Here is a 20,790-nt window from a genome sequence, read left to right as displayed (position 1 = left end):
GCATGCGGAAGATGTAATTGTAAACCTTCTCTCTCCGATGTGCATGCGTTTTTTCTGAGGAGCGGAATGAAGGTTATTGCAGTTGTGAAACTCTGGCATCAGAATGCTAGAGCTCTGGAATTAGAAAAGAAGAGAAAATGGAATTCAAATTCTGGGATCATTCGTCACTTGAGACATGAGAAAAAAAAATGAAAATGCCCAGTTATCAATGCTTTATTGAACTTAGTTCTTCATTTTCAGGACAGGAATAAGATAATAGAAAGTTTTGATTCGAAAGTTTATTCCATTTTCTCAGCACCCAAAAATAGAGTAGTGGAATCAGCTTTTGGATCTTTAGTTCGCATGTCATTTTCTTATGTTAATGGAATTTCAACCCGAAAGGGCACTTACGGCTTTAAAATGTGTCTATAAGGTTAAGAAGAGTCTCAACATATATAGCATTATGAACTTTCTTCCATATCGAGACATCACAAAACAAGTATCTAAAGGAAAATTCTTACTTGAATGGTTTTCATATTCTATTTAGGTGAGGAAAAAAGAGACCAATTGAGAAATCATTGGATCTCATATCATAACCATTGCTAATTTAATAACTTTTCCTGAAGAAAAGATTTTGAAATTTGTGAGTGTTGTTAAATAATACTACTGGTTGAATTTACATACCATAAAATACTCTAACCAAGAGAGAACAAGAACTCTGTAGGCAACTTGAGATCAGTGTTTTAATACAAATACATTGATATTGATGTATGTATATCTTCGATTAATACAAATAATAACAATAAAATTGCATGGTACAAACCACAAAGTTATGTTGGGATGCCAATGCAGGCAACCAGATGGATCATCACCCATGATTACTAGGAAATGAGCTAGTGGTTGAGAACGTTGAGAAGGGAAACCCTAGTTTTCACCAAAATGTCTGAAGACACTCTAGATCCTCCTCTAGTTCCTGAATGTCCAGCTCTAATGCTTCCAATTGCTACATCAAATTTTGCACTTGTACAAAACTGATGTCTTTGCTTGACTTCTTGCTATTTAGATTTTAGAACAAGCAATTCAATGTCTATCTTCTCCACTTCTCCTTGGCATGATCCTCTGTTGGATTGCAATGATTTGAAACCAAAAACCAACCACTTTGCTTTGGTCTTGCCTTTGTCTGAGAAAGGGGAATGACAAGAGGGATCCAAACATTGCAAGTCTGATTCTTTTAACTTCTCTTGGAATGCCAACAACGGCCAAACAGGCATGGTCTCCTTCTAAGAGCAATTGTGAGCAATTCTTCTCTTCTCTCTTCAAATTTTTAAGACACATGCAGAAGAATTTTTTTGATTTCTTCCTGCCATTCATGTATGCCCTAACTTCATTTGCCAATCCAGATTCTCCACCTCTTCTTCTGGGGGGTGATGATTCAAGTTCCTGCACACATTCCTTCATCTGTGAGAATATCTCTAGTGGTGCAACACACATCCAACAGCCTGAGGGGTCCATCCAACAATTCTTCATCCTATTTTTTCCAAAGTTCATTGGACAGAACTTATGGGTGAATAGCAATAGAAACAAATTACAAATTTCTTAAGTCCCCCAATCAGGGAATAATTACTGAAGGTGAAGATGAGGATGAGGATGTGGATGTGGCTTCTGATGCCTTCAACCAATACCACTGTTCCTCAGCAGTCACAATTAGATGAAGAGTTTTGGAAGGCAAACTGATTAAACGAGTGTGGCAAGAAGTTTTTGGGGTTGCAGAGATGACCATCCTCACTCTCAGCAAAGAAAATGGCATTTCACCAATGTGGTTGTGCAACTTGATTTTGAGTGGTACATGTCTGGACCAACCCCCTATAGCTTGAATGTATAGAAGAACGGTAGAAACATAAAGAATCGCATCTTCCCTTTCATTTGGCTGTCCTGTGGTGGTTCCAACAGTTCCAGCAATTTCTCATCTTTGTCAGACCTGTAAAAGAATATTACCTGTAAGAAATACCCAAATGGGAATAAAATATTGAGGCGCACAATGAATATCTCTTACTATGCTACCATGAATCCCAGACACAAGAAAACCATCTCATGATAATTAATTTGATTTGAATCTTATCATGTGAATTGCCCTGATGTCCATGCCATATACAGTTTTTAGAACAAGTGGAATCTTGACAGGCCTAAGCTCAATTTAAAATAGTTGGTATTCCATGTGTTTGATCTTTATGAGTTCAGGAGATTGATCATCTGCTTAGGTTTCACCTGATTGGCCTTTATCATTGTTATTATCGGTTCTCCCCTTGGCGTTATAAAAACTAATATACATGCACAACTCAATCAACCTTGCCTGGTATTTGGAAACAACTCGATTCTTGACAGCCTTGAGCTTGATATAAATTAGTAGTCTATGTATTGTGTATATATCAAATTGTCATAAACTATCTGTTTAGTTTTTGTGAATTGGTTTTCAATTCCTCCTCCCTTTGATTGTTTCCTTTTAGGAGTAAAAAATATCAATTGAGAAAATTTAGATAAATAGGTTGCATAATATGTCTATTATCATGCATTTAAGATCTATAACACAAACTCTTATGGTATTGACATTATAATTTTCTCGGTTTAATTGCAGGCATGAAGTGTGGTATATCCTTCTTCTCTTAACATTTTATATTTCAGCTTTCTATGGGAATGGAAGAGGAACAACCAGAATCTTGACACACGGGTCAGTTCAAGTTGGATGGTTATGTTTGGATTTTACTCCCATTTTTTTTGTTTTGTTTTTTTAAAGGTTCTCAAATTGTTAGTAGCAATAGAGAGATGAACTGCCTTTTCTTTTTGTAAAAATTTTTGGGGAAAAAAGGTTGCTTGTTATAATGATCATAATGCTTCAGTCACTACTGGTACTTTTTGACCAGTCTCACTTAAAAAGTAACACTTCCATGTCTGAATTATAGATCTCATAAGTTAGCTATTCAAAATTATCTTAAGATGATAAAGATAAAAGTTTAGAATTCATCATTGGAATAGAAAATTGGCCATGTAAATAATGTCAGTAATTAATTTAAATATATTTGTATAGATATGTGATGTGTATAATCTCATTTACATTAAAAAAAAAAAAAATTATAGGTGAACTCCATAGGCAATCTCTCTAAAAAATTGTGATGCCATTGGAAATAACCAGTTCAAACATCATTCAAGGGATCATAAACTACTGGTTGAGAATGTTGAGAAGGGAGACTTTGATCTTATTTGGTAATTGTTTTCAAAAACGGTTTTGAAAAATAGTTTTTAAGAACAGTTTTTGAAAATTGTTTTATGATGTTTTGCAAAATAAAAGTCTATTTAAAAACTTGGAATGTTTTTTTAACTTGTTTTTAATATTTTTTAAAATAATTTTTATGTCTATGGCTTCATTTTTATACATGTTTATATAATTATTTTTAAAACAACTTTAAAAAAACAACTAAAAGATGTTATTCAAAAACATCATATTTTATATTTTTAGAGAAAAAAAAAACAGAAAATAGTTTTTAACTGTCAAATGTGTTTTTTAATTTTTTTTTAATTTTGAAAAACATAAAACTGTTCAAAAAAATAGTTGTCAAACAGACCCTCTGTTTTTATCATCTAAAAACATGCTCTAATCCATCCCTAATTACCTTCATTTTAGAGATCATTAAGTCTTGAGCATTATTTGTGTGACCAAATTCTCTAACCTTTTCTTCTCGGTACTGATGGCTCTAGCTCTTGTTCCTTCATTTCCGACACAATGCCCTCAACAATGCTTAAGCCAGCCCTTCTCCACCAAGGACAAATAGGGAAGCAAAATGACGCCAGGAATCCATCCTCCTAATCTCATTAGACTGATGCTCCTTCCATTGAAGGAGTATTAAGTATATTAAAGGTCAGTCAGTAACATGTAGTGCACGAGTGGCCTGCTTCAACGCCTCCCAGAGCAATGCGTCAATGCTGAATAATAGCCTCCAAAGATGTAGTGTGCTTGTTGAGAAGAAATGCAATCACAGTCAATTACTCAATTGGTTTAGAGTTGAACAGACAGTCTAACCTTCTCCTAGAGCCTAATGTTTAAGCCTTCTCCTTGGCTGGCTGGCTGGCTGGCTGGCAACTCATGCATAGGGTGTTTTGTTGTGAACAGTAAAACCGCAGCTCATGGCCACCTTTTTATCTCATGAAACGAGCTTGGCCTCGATCCAGGAAGGGGATCTCCCAACATGGGCCTTTGGACGGGGGCCTCGACAATGGACCCAATGATTCCCACTATTATTTTATTTGAAATGTTGTTGGGCTTCCATGACTCAAGTGTGAACCCATTTCCTTGTCATAACATGGGCCCGGTGAGAACTGAGAACTCGGATGCAGCTGTTGGTAGTCCACCTCCTCCCGTAACCTCAAAAATTAATATACTTCCCAAAAGTCCAAAATCTAATTTCCAGAGATTTCCCCGTCAAATGAAACGGAAGAAATAGAAAGAAATATCTACCAACGCTTACAAAATGATTGGATATTATGAAGACACGATGATGCAACAGCAGCAACACAACCAACATCCAAATGCAGGGCATGGGTTGAAGCCACACTTGCGTTTTTAACTTTTTATACAGAAATATAAGGAAAATAAAACCCTCAAAAAACCCAAATTAAATTATTTAAATTCCCAATTACACATTACAACTCCTTCCAAGCAGACTCCAGTATTGGGTGAAGCCTCCAAGCGCTCGCAGTAGAAAAAGCAGGATAGAGGGTGGATAACTATGGCTTCTTCTTCTACCACAAACCCCTTACTCTCTTCAACCCTGTTTGGCAATAGGATTCCAACGCCCAAGACAAGCAAATCCTCAATTCCTCTGCAGTTGTTTTCTAGAAGAAGGTTTGATGTGACTCGATCGATTCTCAATGGAAAACCCAGATCAGAATTGCCATCTAAGGCCGCTCTGGCTGCCATAATCGCCTCGTCTCTCGCCCCACAAGCCCTCGCAGTAGACAACGCTACACCACCTGTTCCGCCCCCTGTAATCGAAGCCCAACCCACTAAACCCAGCCCCTCAAACTCCTCACCCTTTGCTCAGAATCTTCTTCTCACAGCCCCTAAACCCCAAACGCAGTCTGACCTCCCAGAAGGTAGTCAATGGCGGTACAGCGAGTTCTTGAATGCGGTGAAGAAGGGGAAAGTGGAGCGAGTTCGGTTCAGCAAAGATGGCTCGGCCCTCCAACTCACCGCCGTCGATGGTCGTCGGGCCACCGTTATCGTCCCCAATGACCCCGACCTCATCGACATTTTAGCCATGAACGGCGTCGATATATCGGTTTCAGAGGGCGATTCCGGCAATGGCCTCTTCAATTTTATCGGCAATTTGCTGTTCCCGTTCCTCGCCTTCGCTGGACTTTTCTTTCTCTTTCGTCGTGCCCAAGGAGGTCCTGGCGGCCCCGGCGGACTGGGCGGGCCAATGGATTTTGGACGGTCCAAATCCAAGTTCCAGGAGGTTCCAGAGACCGGCGTTACATTCGCAGATGTCGCCGGAGCCGATCAGGCAAAACTGGAGCTGCAGGAGGTTGTCGATTTCTTGAAAAACCCTGATAAGTACACCGCCCTGGGAGCCAAAATTCCCAAGGGTTGTCTTTTGGTTGGACCACCCGGAACCGGCAAGACCCTACTGGCCAGAGCAGTGGCCGGAGAAGCAGGTGTGCCATTCTTCTCGTGCGCAGCCTCTGAATTCGTTGAATTGTTTGTAGGAGTGGGAGCATCCAGAGTCCGGGACTTGTTTGAGAAGGCAAAATCAAAGGCACCCTGCATTGTGTTCATTGATGAAATTGATGCAGTGGGGAGGCAGAGAGGGGCAGGTCTTGGAGGTGGGAATGATGAGAGAGAGCAAACCATTAATCAGCTGTTGACAGAGATGGATGGATTCTCCGGAAATTCAGGTGTCATTGTATTGGCTGCCACTAATAGACCAGACGTTCTTGATTCTGCATTGCTAAGGCCTGGGAGGTTCGATCGACAGGTTACTGTGGATAGGCCTGATGTTGCTGGTAGAGTTAAGATCCTTCAGGTTAGTTTATTCACAAACCCTGCTTATTGCTTATTCATTTGCTGCTTGTGGTTGGTGTCGTCACACAGATTTTAGAATCAAAATGCGCTGTATGGAAATTCGGTTCTATGTTATGGTTTTTGTTTATTCTAATATGTTTTTTGGTGATGAATCTGGGTTAATTGAATCCCCCATGCTAGGTGTTATTTATACGAGCCTTCTCAAACAGGGCTTATTGATATTGGGTTGATGATCCCTATTGAATGACCATACATTTATGAAAGTTCATTGATGATTTTTGGTCAGAGAAGAGTTTCTTTTGGCTGATAATGTTGCAACCATTGATATTTCTGTATGACAGGTGCACTCAAGAGGGAAGGCACTAGCCAAGGATGTAGACTTTGAAAAGATTGCGAGAAGGACCCCAGGCTTCACAGGGGCTGACTTGCAGAACCTGATGAATGAGGCAGCCATCCTCGCAGCTAGGCGTGACCTCAAGGAGATAAGCAAGGATGAGATATCTGATGCCCTGGAGAGGATAATTGCTGGGCCAGAGAAGAAAAATGCTGTGGTCTCAGACGAGAAGAAGAAATTAGTTGCCTATCATGGTACATAAAAGAGAACAACACAAGCTTTGTACAGGTCTCTGATGCTTGTTATTGTTTTGGGTGTTTTAACTCTTTATGTATTTGCACTTGAATTTGCAGAGGCTGGGCATGCATTGGTCGGTGCACTTATGCCTGAATATGATCCTGTGGCCAAGATATCCATCATTCCCCGTGGCCAAGCAGGTGGTCTTACCTTTTTTGCTCCAAGTGAAGAGAGACTCGAGTCTGGACTGTACAGTAGAAGTTACCTGGAGAATCAGATGGCTGTTGCACTGGGTGGAAGGTTAGTTGCTTAATCCCATCTCCAGGACCCCACAGGTGGTTGTGTTATAGTTCGTAGTGTCTTTTAAGAAGGCAATTTTGTGAGAATCATATCTGCAGATGAAAATGTGCTTGAAAGAGTATATAAATCCTATTATATTGGGCTTGTTCAGTTGATATGGGGTTACCCATCAACAATCTATTACCTCAATTAACAAAAGAATCATCTCTTGGTCATCACTAATGCAGGGTTGCAGAAGAGGTAATATTTGGAGAGGATAATGTAACAACAGGGGCATCCAATGACTTTATGCAAGTTTCACGGGTGGCCAGGCAGATGGTGGAGAGATTTGGGTTCAGCAAAAAGATTGGACAAGTTGCCATTGGTGGACCTGGTGGAAATCCATTCTTAGGTCAACAGGTAGGAACATATTTTAAGATATTTTGCTCTCCCCAAGTGTGGAGTCCCATGCGATTCATCACCTTACCAAGATTGAACATTTTTGGTGTTTCAAATGGCAGATGTCATCGCAGAAAGACTATTCCATGGCAACTGCAGATATAGTGGATGCGGAAGTGAGGGAGTTGGTGGAGAAGGCATATTCAAGGGCCAAGCAGATCATGACAACTCATATTGACATCCTCCACAAGCTTGCACAACTCCTCATCGAGAAGGAAACCGTGGATGGAGAAGAGTTCATGAGTCTCTTTATTGATGGCAAGGCTGAATTATTCGTTGCTTAATTGCACTCCTTTCAACCCTCAAAATCATGTTGTATTGTAATTCCATTCCACATACATATATGTACACAAAATTTGGGAAAAAAAATCAGCATGAATCTTGTAAAAGAACAAGCATCTGTCTATCATACACCTTTGGGTGATATTCCCATCAGATCATACTAAAAGCAATACGTTTTTTTTTTTTTTTTTTTTTTTTCTGTTACAACAACAATAGCAATTGATTTGAGCATAATTATTAAAGAATATTACAGGATTTGGTTTCAGGATCCTCTCCCGCCCCGTTGCCGTTTTTCTTCAAGTGCTGCAGCTTCATTCAACATGTCAGCTGCATCCTTGTGCATGTCTAGCTTGGCCAGGGCAACTGCCTGCATGTAGAAGGCAGTTGACCAGTCTGGATAGACACATTGTGCTTGCATTGCATCCCGGAGGGCGGTATCGGGTTGATCACAGAGAAGATAGCAAAGACTCCGCCGTGCATAAACAGTTGGGGATACCATGGTTCCCACATCTATAAACTGGAAATATAGAAACAGTATGAAATGATATAAGCACAGAAGCATCACAACAAGATCAAGTTTCTATTTAACTCATCCATCTCCACAAGCATCACAAGAGAGAATCACTTGGCTTTTTTGTTATCCTTATTTTTTCCCTTTTAAAATGAATTGGGGGTGAGGAGATTTAATATGTTGATCCCCAGTTAATAAAATGAAGCTGAGAAGAGTGATATTCAACATAACTTCACAACAAAAATCCTAGACGGCTGAAAATATGTTGGACGCCCGGATTCTAATTTGCTAATTTATTTAGCCCTCTGGTGCAGGCAATAAGAGTAAACTTTTTAATCATCAATTTGGAGAGTCCAGTATAATCAATCTGGCATGTCACGATCTGTATCTATCAATATTTTTCCTGAGGCCAAAACCAGCAACATACATACCTGCGAATAACAATCTATGGCTGTTTTAAAATCTTTGTCACGGAATGCTAAGTCCCCACGCTTTCTTGCCTCAAGCATATCTCTCATTTGTTGTGTCCATTCTTGGAAAGATAACTGCATTATCCACATACATTTAAAGAATTTAGCATAGAATTAAAGATGGGGATCTGCAAACCTACATCTGTAGAAATCAAGTACCTCATTGGTTCCTTCATCATCTTTATAGTGTGTCATTACTAAAATCTGATGGATAGCTGTGAGGTCCATTCGTGTACAGGCATCACCCATTGGAGAAAGAGGGTGTTGTGGTGTAGGAGGTGCCTCCTCGTGCTTTGGAATTCCAAGCATCACATAAGATGGGACCTGCAATCAAAAAATTATGTTCATTAGGACCTAAGGAAAAGCAGACACTATGTACTCTTATAAGTGCAGCAACTAAATAAACAGAAAGTGTCAGCATGCGGAGAATTAACATACTACCGGAGAAACATATTCGACATACAATTTCTACTTGGAATAGAATACCTGAAAGTGCATTTTGGAATGAAGAAAAATGCAGAAAGGAGTGGGAACACAAGTAAATTGCAAGATAAAACCAAGAGACCAGAAACTTAACCGGTAATATGAAAGAGTAAATAAATCAAACTGTGTTGAAAATTTTCACATGAAACCCACCAAAAATAATAGCACCAATGTGAACATATGAACCATGGGACAAGAACAATTGCAAATGTTTGAAAGGAAGAAAGCATAGATGAGAGAAATTACATCCGGTTTATTTTGAAGTGGCGCAAGCGTCTCAACAAGGTTTCTAGGACTTGGCCGCTCCCTAGGTTCATACTGCAAGCATTGTGAGGCAAGCTCAAAAACCACAGTTGCCTCCTCAGTTGAGAAGTTTCCTTCCAAATGTGAATCCATTAATAGGGGAATATTTTTACCCCGTATCATATCCAGAGCCTGGACACCAAAAACAATCACATTAAATTTAATACACCAAAATTTATATTAGAAAAAAAAAATCAAACTTCCAATCATTAGCTTCTATTTCAGCAAATATAATAGATCTGGGCCATTGGCTAGTAAAGGTAACAACACATAATGTAATTATTATAAACTTATGTTTGTTTCTCCCATAAGGAAGTTGAATCAATTATTCTGTTGCCCCTTAAAACGAACAAAACTATATTTGGAATTGACAAAACCCACAAACATTCATTATACAGCCCCTTCCTCCTGACCATTTAAGATGGTGGACAACACATATCCAACTGCTCTATTCTGTTAAATTTTAGATATGTTGAGTAAAGAGGGATGGCAAAATGGGACAAACTAGTGAGCTTGAGAAAACAGTCAAAGTAGATTCAGAATCCGTTTGGCAGTGTTTTTGTAAAAAAAACAGATATTTAACAAAATTTAGGAAACACTTTTAAACTTTGAAAAATCATTTTTAATGTTGAAAAATCATTTGTGGTGTTTTCTAAAGAAACACTTGATAGGTGATTCTCTTAAAAATGCTTCCAGAGAAAACACTTCAAATAAAAACACTGTTAAACGCACTTTCATTCAGATTTGCAAAAGCAAGTGGAGGGAAGGACTTGTTTTGTAACCAACATCACATCTCCCCAATCAAAAGTAAGTTCAATTGCATCTTATCACCATGACAACCATATTGAAGATAATACCTCAAATGATATGTGTTTTGACAATCCAAAATCCAATACACAAGTTTTAGAGGCTGTTTGCAAAGGAAATAACTATTCCATGAGCTCAAATCCATTATGCATCCATCTAAAAACAAAACAGGCCCAATATACTCCATTAGCAAAATAAAATCATTCACAAACATTTAAATAAGATGATGGTAGTGGTACTCAAGGATTAAAATATTAGAAATTGAGGAAATATCGGTGGTTAGATTATACGGAAACATTGGAAAATATCTAGAAATTGATCAAAACTTGTAGAAATGTTTAAAAAAATCCAATAAATGAAAAAAAATAAGCAATAATACATATATAAAAATTATTTTATTTTATATATATATATATATATATATATATGAAAGATAAAATTTGCATTTGACAATAATATACAACACTTGAAAACATATTAAATACTAAAATCATTATGTATCTAATTTAGATATATTCAAGGATATAAAAATATGATTGTTTTTTATTTAAAAATATTTATAATTTTATTTACAAATTTATATTTAATTATTCATGATGGTTTTTAAGTTTGGCGCATGGAGTGGAGAAGGGCAGTGCATGGCATGGAGAAGTGTGGAAAATCGCTAGAATATCAATGACACATCACGAAAAATCATGAAAAAAATGGAGATTGACAATTGGATCGAAACAAGATTTTTCGCTGAAATTTCAGTGATAAATCTTTATATTTGCATCCTTGGTGGTCCTATAGCCAAACTCATTCACTAGAAAACAAACCCTCTAAAGCTGTCATAAAGCCATTACCACTCTAAGGCCTCCAAGATATGGTCATTTTTTCTATACAGAGAACAAGAACAACAATTGTTTTTTTTTTTTTTGATAGATAAACGCACAGAAATATATTAGAAAAGGGCAACAAGAACAACAATTGTTAATACTCACAATATGTAATCTTTGTGATAAAGTTATACTAATAACAACAGGACAGGCATCCAAAGTTAGCATTTTATAATTTGCATCCTGTTAGCAATAGCCAAAGGATAAGAGCATAGCCATTTAAAAAGTGATGTACCATTGTTTAAGGGAAGAGTGGAAGGAATACAAGGAAAGAGGGGCCGGAGAGTATATTAATGGACATAGGGGATTGAAGAACCCAAGTGAAAAGCCAACCATCCTTGTAGAATTTCGTTTCAGCGGTCTAAGACTCCAGAGTTCCTCTTTGCAAAAGTAACCTCTCTTACACCACTTCTACAGGGATAGCAAGGGGATATTCTAGAAGGGGGGCATTGGTCCAGCCAACAATGAGTTTTTGAGACTTGGTGCAGCAGAAACTGTTGGCAAGAAGAAGGTGAAAATTTGACTCCTATTAGAATTCTAATTGGCCCCTCTTCCTCTCAATCTAGCCATAGAACTTAATATATTTCCAAAACTTGTCTCAACAAGCCTCCAACCGTAACACCAAACTGAAACTCTCAAGACAATCTTAGTTATCAAGGGTCAAGCTACACTAAGCCAATTTTAGGCTCCATAAACCATCAATCTAGCCAAAATATTACTTCCAAAGCTTTGCCCCAACAAGCCTCCACCTGTAACCACCAAATCAAAACTCTCAAGACAATCCAAGATATTAAGGGTGGAGCCCACCAACGAGGTACCCTAAGTTCACTTGGGACCTCACAAGCCCTGCTCCAAACATAGGCAAGTGTGTTAGTATCAACATCTTGTGCCATAGAAAAAACACTTAAGAAGATGACATAAAGAAAGGGGCCCTCCCTACTCTTAAAAGGATGAAAAGGGAAACCTTTTTCCTTGACAGAGATGTTAGCGATGGGAGCGCTTGACAAATGACAGAAAAACTCCCCCTTACCTCCCTGGAAAAGGATTCTTTCCCCTTACTTACCAACTTGTAGGATAATTCCAACCCTCTTTATGAGGCACAGTTGCAAAGAAAGTTCCCCAACCTTAAGAACAAGCACCAAGTCCATTTTTGGGCCCTCCAAGCATTGCTCCAAACTTGGGAAAGTCTGTTAGCATCAAAATATCGTGTCATAGAAAAAGCACCTTGAGGAAAGTAATGAGTTTAGGCCTTTGGAGGGTCATAGGAAATAGATTAAAGAAAGGGCTTGTTCATTCTTTAAGAAAGATGGAAAGAGGGAAACCTTCTCTTAAGAGAGATGTTGGGGGTAGGGTAACCCACTCTACCTCAAGAAGTGATGAAAGCACTCTAGTTGGAAGAGGACTCTTTCCTTTTCATTTACCAACTTGTAGAATAGTTCACTCCTCTTTATAGAGCAACCTTGCAAAAGAAAAAACAATCCATTCCCCTCCTCTTAAGAATGAACATTAAGTCCATTTTGGACCCCACAAATATTGCTCCTACCAAACAAATGCTTTAGCATCAATATGTTGTGCCATAGAAAAAAACCTTGAGGAAAGTTAAAAACACCATGTTAAGAAACATGGCAAATTCGGAATTGGACACCATCATAACACATCATAAAGTTTAGACCACAACATAATCCTCATGGAAACACCAAACTTCACAACACTTGAAATATGATAATTTTATTTCTTTTTTTTCCTTGATTTGATTGTAAAAAACATAAAGCTACTTTGCCTTGTACAAAATTTAACATGGAAACTAAATATAAAAAACACAAGGCGATATAAAGTACAAGACATCGAGTAGGAGCCCAAGCTTTATGCGCTCATTGTACTGCTATTTTCTTCACAAGAACCACTAAGAATCATTTGGATCCAGATTTTTTTCTTTTTAACTAGTGTTAAGTTTTAGAGTTAGGTGTTTACAATGAAATCTATTCGAGCACCATGTGCTTCTGTTTGCTATAGTTTTCCTCTGCCCCCACAATAGAACCTTGCCTCCCTCATTTTATTCTCTCTCCGTTAAGACTTAAGATTGGACTAGCTTTGGAGGGGTTTTCTCATCATCAGGCAGGATCAGGATAGGTAAAAGAATAGCAATGAAATGAATGTTAATTTTTTCCAAGCAATTCCTAGGTTATATAAAAGCAATAAAAGAAGAGCAGGAAGCAATAGGTAAAAGAAAAACAATGTTTCCTTATGTTAATTATTATGACTAAAGATGGGTAAGTCCGATTAATAAAAAACTGAAGATCAACTAAAAGCAAAGCCAAAAAGGTTAGCAGTAATAATCCATGAAGAAAAGCAAGTGGCTTCTTAACTCCAACATTTTGTAGTATGAAGCACTTCAAAGCTGACAATATCTTTCCTTCAAGAGAACTCCTATTGTGGGGCTCCAATGCCCTAGAATTTGAGAAGTTCAATTGGAGAACAATAGCATGTAACCATAAAAAGCAGAGATTCACAACACACACACACACACGCACACACAATGTATAACATCACAAAACACTTACATGACTTGGAGGAATATGCTTTCCACTAAGGAGATCCAGAAGGACAGTCCCAAAGCTGAAGATAACACTTTCAGGAGTAACCCTTCCTACAACATACATATAATGTAGTTATTGCAGGATGTATTGGTGACAAAGCAGACAACCATGCAAGCGAACATCACTTTACATCAATATAAAACACCTTGCCAATAAAATGAGTAACAGGCAGTCATGTGAGGCAACTGACCAGCACACTAAATAAATGAAATACATGTCATACTCATACTTGCAGGGTGGATGCATAAATGGGTGAGGCACCATCAGCATCCATCACAAATAGCAGTCTCTTGTCACATATCAACGATACATATAATTAGCTTATGCACATGCTTCAATGTTCAAACCTTGATGTATAACACAATTTAAAGTTCTGCTCCTGATCACACCACTTGGTAGTTAGCCCACAGGGTTTTATCATTCCATATCAGTGTAGTAATAAAATTACAGGCACCATGTATGTGTGTTTGTCAGACAACATGGAAAACTAAACCAGGTTACTCACTATATTCTAGCAGACAGCCACGAAGCCTAAAGAAGGCACTCCACCCTAGACAGGTTTTACTTAAATCCTATCCAGAGTTTACCACTTCTCATCCTGGTCCTCTTACTATAGTCTACCAAATCTAGACCAAAACAAACCTGTTAAAATCCAAAATTAATTCAATGGAGACAAATATTTAATACCCTCAATAAACCTGGGCTTAGATATTCTTAATTACATAAGAACCTATTTGAAAACTATTCCTTTTTTGGTGTTGTGGGGTGGGGGCAACCAAGGAGCCTTCCATAGTAGAGCCCTTCAAACTCCCCAAGGGGACCTAAACCTAGGGATACTAACCATGCCTACCATAACCAACACTGGATAATCCAGGGATTACTAATGCCAAGAATCGAACCTGAGACCATATTGCCTCTACCCCACATCCCGACACTCGCCCTTACCACCGAGCCATGCCCTAAGAAGGCTATTTGGAAACTATTCTTGAAACAATTTTTTGTTCTAAAGAATAGAAAATAATTTTCTAACTTAAAAAACACATGTTTGACAATTTTTACTAAAAACATTTTTTTTTTCAAAAATTTGTTCTGAAATGGGTTGTTTTTAAAAACAAATTTGAAGCATGTTCAAGTGTTTTTTGTAGAGTGTATGAGAAACAGTTGAAAATATGGAGAATACTATAAGAACTTTTGTATTGTACATGAGTACAATACCTTGATGGAGAATAAGACAAGAAAATTGTTTTCCCCATTTGATTTCCCATCTTAAAAACAACTGAGAAATGTTTTTGAAAAATATTTGATAAATGTTCTCAAATAGGCCCTAAAATCTAAATTGGGGTTGTAGGATCACACTTTCTAAACATACTCTTAGGGTTATCTCAGCCACATTGATCTTACCTACATTTTGATAACTATTCAATAGATTATAAGTTGGTCCTACTTAATTTAAAGCCTATCTAGCTACCAGTCATTATAATTCTAGTTTTGCATCTATCCACTCCCTAGTTTCATCAATCAACATCAGGTCACTGAATAAGCAATATACTAACAGATCTCTGGCAAGTGAATACATAATGCATTCACAAACCAACAGTAAAAGATCCCATCTTTAGTCGAACTCCTATAAATCCAGTGTATTTGGGACTACATTATCCAGCAACTTATTATTCATTTTCTGGTTACCACTCCACAGATCCTTAACAAGTAGAATCTATAATTCATGGACACAAACATCTAAGGTTGCACCTCAGCTGAATGCATGGATTTCGCCCATGATAAATTCCAAAAACCTGGACAACCACATCCAACCTCCCTGTTGAAGTAGTGAAACTGAATATGTTATCCCATGAAACGTTAGCAAGGATAACATATAACAGTGTGTTAGGACCTCCAATTGTCCAATGGAACTTCGAAACAGCATCTTTTCATCAAATCAAAGAACATATTCCACAGGACCACTTTAGGGATAGCTTCATATTCCCATTTTGAACTCATGCTGAAGAGGTCCAAGAATGAGGCAAGATTTATCAGGATCAGGAGCATAACCTTTTCTCTTATAAACACATTATATTGATCAAATGAAACACAACAAGTACAATACACTAATATCCATAAAAAAATAAAAATAATAATAATACAAGTGAGAATTCAAAAAAGAACAATTGATTCTTTACCATTTCTTAGATACTCAGGAGGTGTATAGGCAAGATTTGTGCTGTAACTTTTTCCATCTCTGCTATTTTTCATCATACCAAAGCAAGAAAGCCGTGGATCACCATTCTGCTAAAACCAACCAATAAGTTACCACTTGTTGCTATTACTACTAATTGGTCTCCAGATAGTTTTATTTCAATACAACCAGGAAAATGTCTACTGGTTAAAAGAAATAGAATCACCCTAATGAAAGTGTAAGCGAAAAACTCACGTCAGTGCTTGTAGACAATAGAAGATGATAAATACTTAAACTTGAGATAAGAGTTCTGTTACAATACCTCATCAAAGAGAACCCTGTAAGCATTCAAGTCATGGTACAATGGCCGCCCTTCGGCACTACAATAATCTAATGCTTCAGCAATATATAGAGCAACTCTTAAACGCATTGCCCACTCGATTGTTTGGTTCTCCCCTGTCAAATAAGCACACAGCTGAATTTATTTTCATACGATCAATACTAAATTCATGCCAAAACTTCGAAAATGAATTATTGCTTCTAAAAATCAAATGAAGGTAATACATATATGAATATGCTAACATAATAAGCAGAAAAAAATAAGATGGATAGATAGAGTAAGATAACCACAGATATGAGCAAGAACTAGATGAAAAGAAACATGTTCTTGGCCCTAAACTAATGGACAAGATAGGTGTTGCCAACCTCAAAGAACAAAATAACACCAAAAGATAGAACAAGGATGTTATCTAGGACAAAGCTCCTAATGAAATCACGAAAGAATGCAATAACTTGATGCTTGACTAAAATTCGTAATAAAGATGTAAAACACTTGAAATGCCTTCGCTACTAATCACAATTCACAGAATTTTTTCCCTCTCCACACTTTTTTAGGTTAGTCTCAAATTTTCCATTATCGTCGATGCATAAGAATCCTCAAGAGGAGCAAAAGCTATAGTTTTTCAAGTATTGACAAAACCAAGACAGCTCACATTATTCTCTTCTGTCCCAACAAAGACATGGACTGCAACTGCTCAAAATTATTTGTAATTCTCAGTTTTTCATGATTGCATTCATTACATACTCATGCTTTTTCTACCAGTACCTGTAACCCAACTCAGCACCCTTATTCAGATATCCTCATTTTCCTGATCCAAATATCAGCTTTTGACATGGCTATTCCATAGAACATTGGTGGACTCATGACCGTTCTATCAGCCTTCAACCTTATAGGTATTTAATGATCACAAAACCCTATTTATCACAATTCACATTAATAAAGAGTTTCCTCCTCAGTAGCCATTCGTTAACCTTTAACTTCTCAGGTATTTAATGATCAGTGATCACAAAACAATGCATAAGTACTCCATTTTATTCATAGTGTCTAATTTGATAAATAGCTTCCTCTTTAGTATCTCACCTATCCCCTGTGACATATGTCAGATCCAAAATAACAAAAGCAGTAGCTTTTGGGCATCTGCTGCCTTCCACTTCTCACTATTCCCTTATTTCTAGTCTTTATTTTACTGATTCTAATTCCATAAACCCAATCTTAATCCCAGGACTGCTGAAGTGCAAAGCATTTCTCTAAATCCCTAGTTTCGTACAAGCACATATACTATAATCACATGACTTAAAGCTCTGTGGTAACCAAACAACATCGCAAATAACAATGTTTGTTCACAATATTTTAAGTTTTGATCAAACTCATAAATATATATGAAGTTTTGATCGAATGATCCCCAATTGGCATAAGCAATACTGTGTCTAAGCTTGCTTATCTTAGGAATGGCGCCAACATTTGGTTTTCTTTACTTTTCCTCAGTTTCTCGGCAACCAAACAAGGAGCAATCAACATTCAAACCAATAAATGCATTATCAAAAACAAATTCAACCCAAACAGCACATACAGTGGAATAGATGCTTCGCAAGAGTATCGTTCGGCATATACTCAGCCACAAGCAGCCTCTCATCACCATCGCAGCAGTACCCAATCAAATTCGCAAGTCTTCTATGTCTCAGCTTCCCAACGCCCCATGCTTCGTCCTGCCACCCAAAACTCAACAATAATTACGCATTAAACCCTAAAAAACCGAAACCCTAAAAACCCAAAAACAAAAATAAAACAAAAACAAAAACAAGTGCTACACGACAAAAGAGGTCAATCCAGTACCGCGAACTGCTTAGGATCGGGCCAGGCCAATTTGGTAAACTTCTTCACCGCGATCCACCTCCGGTTCTGGAGGCGGCCCTTGTAAACCACGTTGGGGGCCTTCTCTCCGCTCTCGGACACGATAAAGTCGGAGCTAAAGTTGTTCGTGGCGGCCTTGAGGTCCGCGAGCGAGAACTCCGAGAAAGCTGGCACTCCGCCAGCTCCTCCGCCCCCATCTCCGACACCTGCGGCGGCAGCGTCAGTGCCATTAGACGGCGGCGTGTGGTTCAAACCAGTCGTCTGGGGATATCTGTCCTTGTCCGAGCGAGTTCGCTTGAACAGCGATGATTGGCAACAGCCCATGACTCCGCCGTGTCGGCTCCGTCCGAACCGAATCCAACTCAACCCAACCCAACCCAACTAAGCTCTGGAGCAAACGAGGTCACATAGAAGACAATATATTCTAGAGAAAGAGAAAGAGTGTATCTCCGTATATTTGCGCGTGTGACATGATAAGAGAGAGAAAGTAAGAGAAAGAGAAGAGAAAGAGATCTAAAGGAGAAGGACGATGGAAATGGAAAAATTGGAAATCTATTTCTTCTTCTTTCTTTTTCTCGGCTTTTCGCACTGACAAAACTCCCTGTATTTTGCTTTCCACTACTTCAAACGTGTTGTCGTTTTAATTGAGGGTAATTTTGTCTTTCTCGCCTTACGAATATCTCGTTTAATCTAGCTTCTCGCTGTACGATAAAATCCGATTTCAACGCCGCCTATGGTTTCACGGAATATCTAAGAGACCGTTGGTGCATTGAGATCGTCCTATGACCCCATTTGACTTGGACGCATTTATCGCAATGAGGTATTCATGACTCAAGGGCATGAAGTCATAAATTTTAATACAACATGGCGACTAAATACAAATAACCCATAAGAAATGTAGAGGTGTTTGGAAATATTTCGTAAATTAGTTTTTAAAAATAATTTTGAAATTTTATTTGAAAAAACAGATGTAAAAAAATTAATATTTTAAATTTATTGTACATGAAAATAGTATTATGTACTTATTTTGTAAAAAATACTTTAAAAAATCTAAAAATACCTTAAATTCATTCTAAAAAATTAATCTAAAATAAATTATTAAAATTTATTTTAATTTTTTAAGTATGATTTTAAAATTTTGAATTTTTTTTTATATTCAAAGACTATTTTTAAAAATAAATTTTAAATAGATATTATATAATTCATTATTTTACTATAAAGATTTATGTCATATATTCCTTTATTTTTTTAAAGAATTTGATAATTTGTCAATCATTTTTTTTTTTTTTTCAAAAAATTATACAATAATGCATTGTGAACTATAAAAATAAAGAAATAATAAATATCATAAAGTTAAAGAAATAAATATCATTTCCTAAATTAAGAGAATCAAATATTATTAGTATTTTGATTATTATAAAATAAATATTATTTTTTAATCATATATTTTGATTTATAAAAATAGTGATATAGGGAATTCTTATCATCATTCCATCATCCCGCTCCATTTCATGATATTTCTGATATTTTGTTATTCATACTTTTTTCATATCTTGTCATTTCATGTGATCAAAATATTTTTTTTTTTTTTTTTTTTTAGAATTGTAATATGTAGAACGGGTGGAGTTTCTTACCTTCGCATTTAATACCTCATTGAGTCTTTTGACCATAACTATATTTTTCAAATAAAAACTTATGCACATTCTAAAAACATTTTTTTTCTTATTAGTTTTTTATAGGGAGTGATCACTTATATCCTCGAAGAGCTACTATAATTTTTGCTCTAAAAGAGAAGTTCCCACCTCATATATCATATTAGCATTAAAGATCATACTTGAAATTATTTTCTCGTTGTTCAAATAACTAATCAAATGACAAATTTGTTATTGTCGACCAATTACTAGTACTGCAAGATATAATTTTTGTTTATCTCGCTATCTTTAATCATTTAACAAGTTTTTTTCTACCTAAGAAATATGGGAGAAAAACTAATGTCATGAACTAAAAAAATGATATTGATTTCACCATAATAGGAATTTTGTAGTGTTTAACTTGATTGAAATTAATTTAGAAATAATATTAACGAAAACAAAAAAATATTGATGAAAGTCTAGAACACGAAGTCAATAACTAAGAGGATGATTTGATTTTACCACAATAAAAAATTAATGGTGTTTAAATCAAACCATAATTTTTTTTTTCGAATAAATATATGGGTTGTATGGATAAATTGGGTCTTTTAGGGCAATCGACCACATTTGGAGAAAACCCAAGTTTGAGCCTCTTCTCCTAACTCTAAAATCATGAAAAAGTTTGATAATTTAGAAATAGAAACAATTAATTCATTTCATTATTGCTTTTGTTTTCTCAAATTATATTTCCCATCATAAATTCAACAAAATAGAAAGAGAAAGAAGGAGAGGGAGAGGGAGGTAACCTTTACTTAATTAAATATCTTTTTAGATAATAGTATATAAACACTATCCATGTTTAAAAAAAAAGCATATAAAAAAATATGGAAGTAATAAAATAAAATTGGCGAGTCAAATTCATATCATTGGATAAAATTATAAATATATGATGATACTTTAATACAAAGATATTAATTTATGGTAAAAAAAAGAAACCGATGTGCAAACAAATGAAAACTAAATCAAATTATAAGTAAATAAGACAATTTTTTTTTCCAAGTGATTTGCATATATAAATGACATTATTTTACAAATTTTAATTA

At 36.6% G+C, this 20,790-nt stretch overlaps 2 protein-coding genes across 2 annotated transcripts; one reads left to right on the top strand and one right to left on the bottom strand.

Annotated features, from left to right (window-relative positions):
• Positions 1 to 4,677: 4,677 nt before the first annotated feature.
• On the top strand, positions 4,678 to 7,796 carry LOC117907212 (ATP-dependent zinc metalloprotease FTSH, chloroplastic). The gene is made up of 5 exons (XM_034820667.1): positions 4,678 to 6,053; positions 6,394 to 6,640; positions 6,740 to 6,923; positions 7,151 to 7,322; positions 7,424 to 7,796. The coding sequence occupies exons 1-5, from the start codon at positions 4,758 to 4,760 to the stop codon at positions 7,643 to 7,645; spliced, it is 2,121 nt and encodes a 706-aa protein (XP_034676558.1). The 5' UTR covers positions 4,678 to 4,757; the 3' UTR covers positions 7,646 to 7,796.
• LOC117907213 (serine/threonine-protein kinase BSK1-like) lies at positions 7,717 to 18,618 on the bottom strand. Its single transcript, XM_034820668.1, has 9 exons — positions 18,039 to 18,618; positions 17,776 to 17,911; positions 16,188 to 16,321; positions 15,870 to 15,975; positions 13,657 to 13,742; positions 9,354 to 9,542; positions 8,784 to 8,948; positions 8,586 to 8,699; positions 7,717 to 8,160 (listed from the first exon to the last, which is right to left on the bottom strand). The coding sequence occupies exons 1-9, from the start codon at positions 18,378 to 18,380 to the stop codon at positions 7,906 to 7,908; spliced, it is 1,527 nt and encodes a 508-aa protein (XP_034676559.1). The 5' UTR covers positions 18,381 to 18,618; the 3' UTR covers positions 7,717 to 7,905.
• Positions 18,619 to 20,790: the final 2,172 nt, after the last annotated feature.

The sequence above is a fragment of the Vitis riparia genome, chromosome 18 (genome assembly GCF_004353265.1).
Source record: "Vitis riparia cultivar Riparia Gloire de Montpellier isolate 1030 chromosome 18, EGFV_Vit.rip_1.0, whole genome shotgun sequence".
Taxonomy (NCBI): Eukaryota; Viridiplantae; Streptophyta; class Magnoliopsida; order Vitales; family Vitaceae; genus Vitis; species Vitis riparia.
The sequence above is the reverse complement of the archived record's forward strand: the minus strand, read 5'-3'. Positions and strand labels throughout refer to the sequence as shown.

Coding starts and splice junctions, on each gene's coding strand:
- LOC117907212 (XM_034820667.1), top strand. CDS start 4,758: ATGGCTTCTTCTTCTACCACAAACCCCTTACTCTCTTCAACCCTGTTT. Junction 6,054..6,393: donor GTAGAGTTAAGATCCTTCAG/GTTAGTTTATTC, acceptor TCTGTATGACAG/GTGCACTCAAGAGGGAAGGC. Junction 6,924..7,150: donor GCTGTTGCACTGGGTGGAAG/GTTAGTTGCTTA, acceptor TCACTAATGCAG/GGTTGCAGAAGAGGTAATAT.
- LOC117907213 (XM_034820668.1), bottom strand. CDS start 18,380: ATGGGCTGTTGCCAATCATCGCTGTTCAAGCGAACTCGCTCGGACAAG. Junction 9,543..13,656: donor AGCATATTCCTCCAAGTCAT/GTAAGTGTTTTG, acceptor TTTGGTGTCCAG/GCTCTGGATATGATACGGGG. Junction 8,700..8,783: donor ATGATGAAGGAACCAATGAG/GTACTTGATTTC, acceptor TGGATAATGCAG/TTATCTTTCCAAGAATGGAC.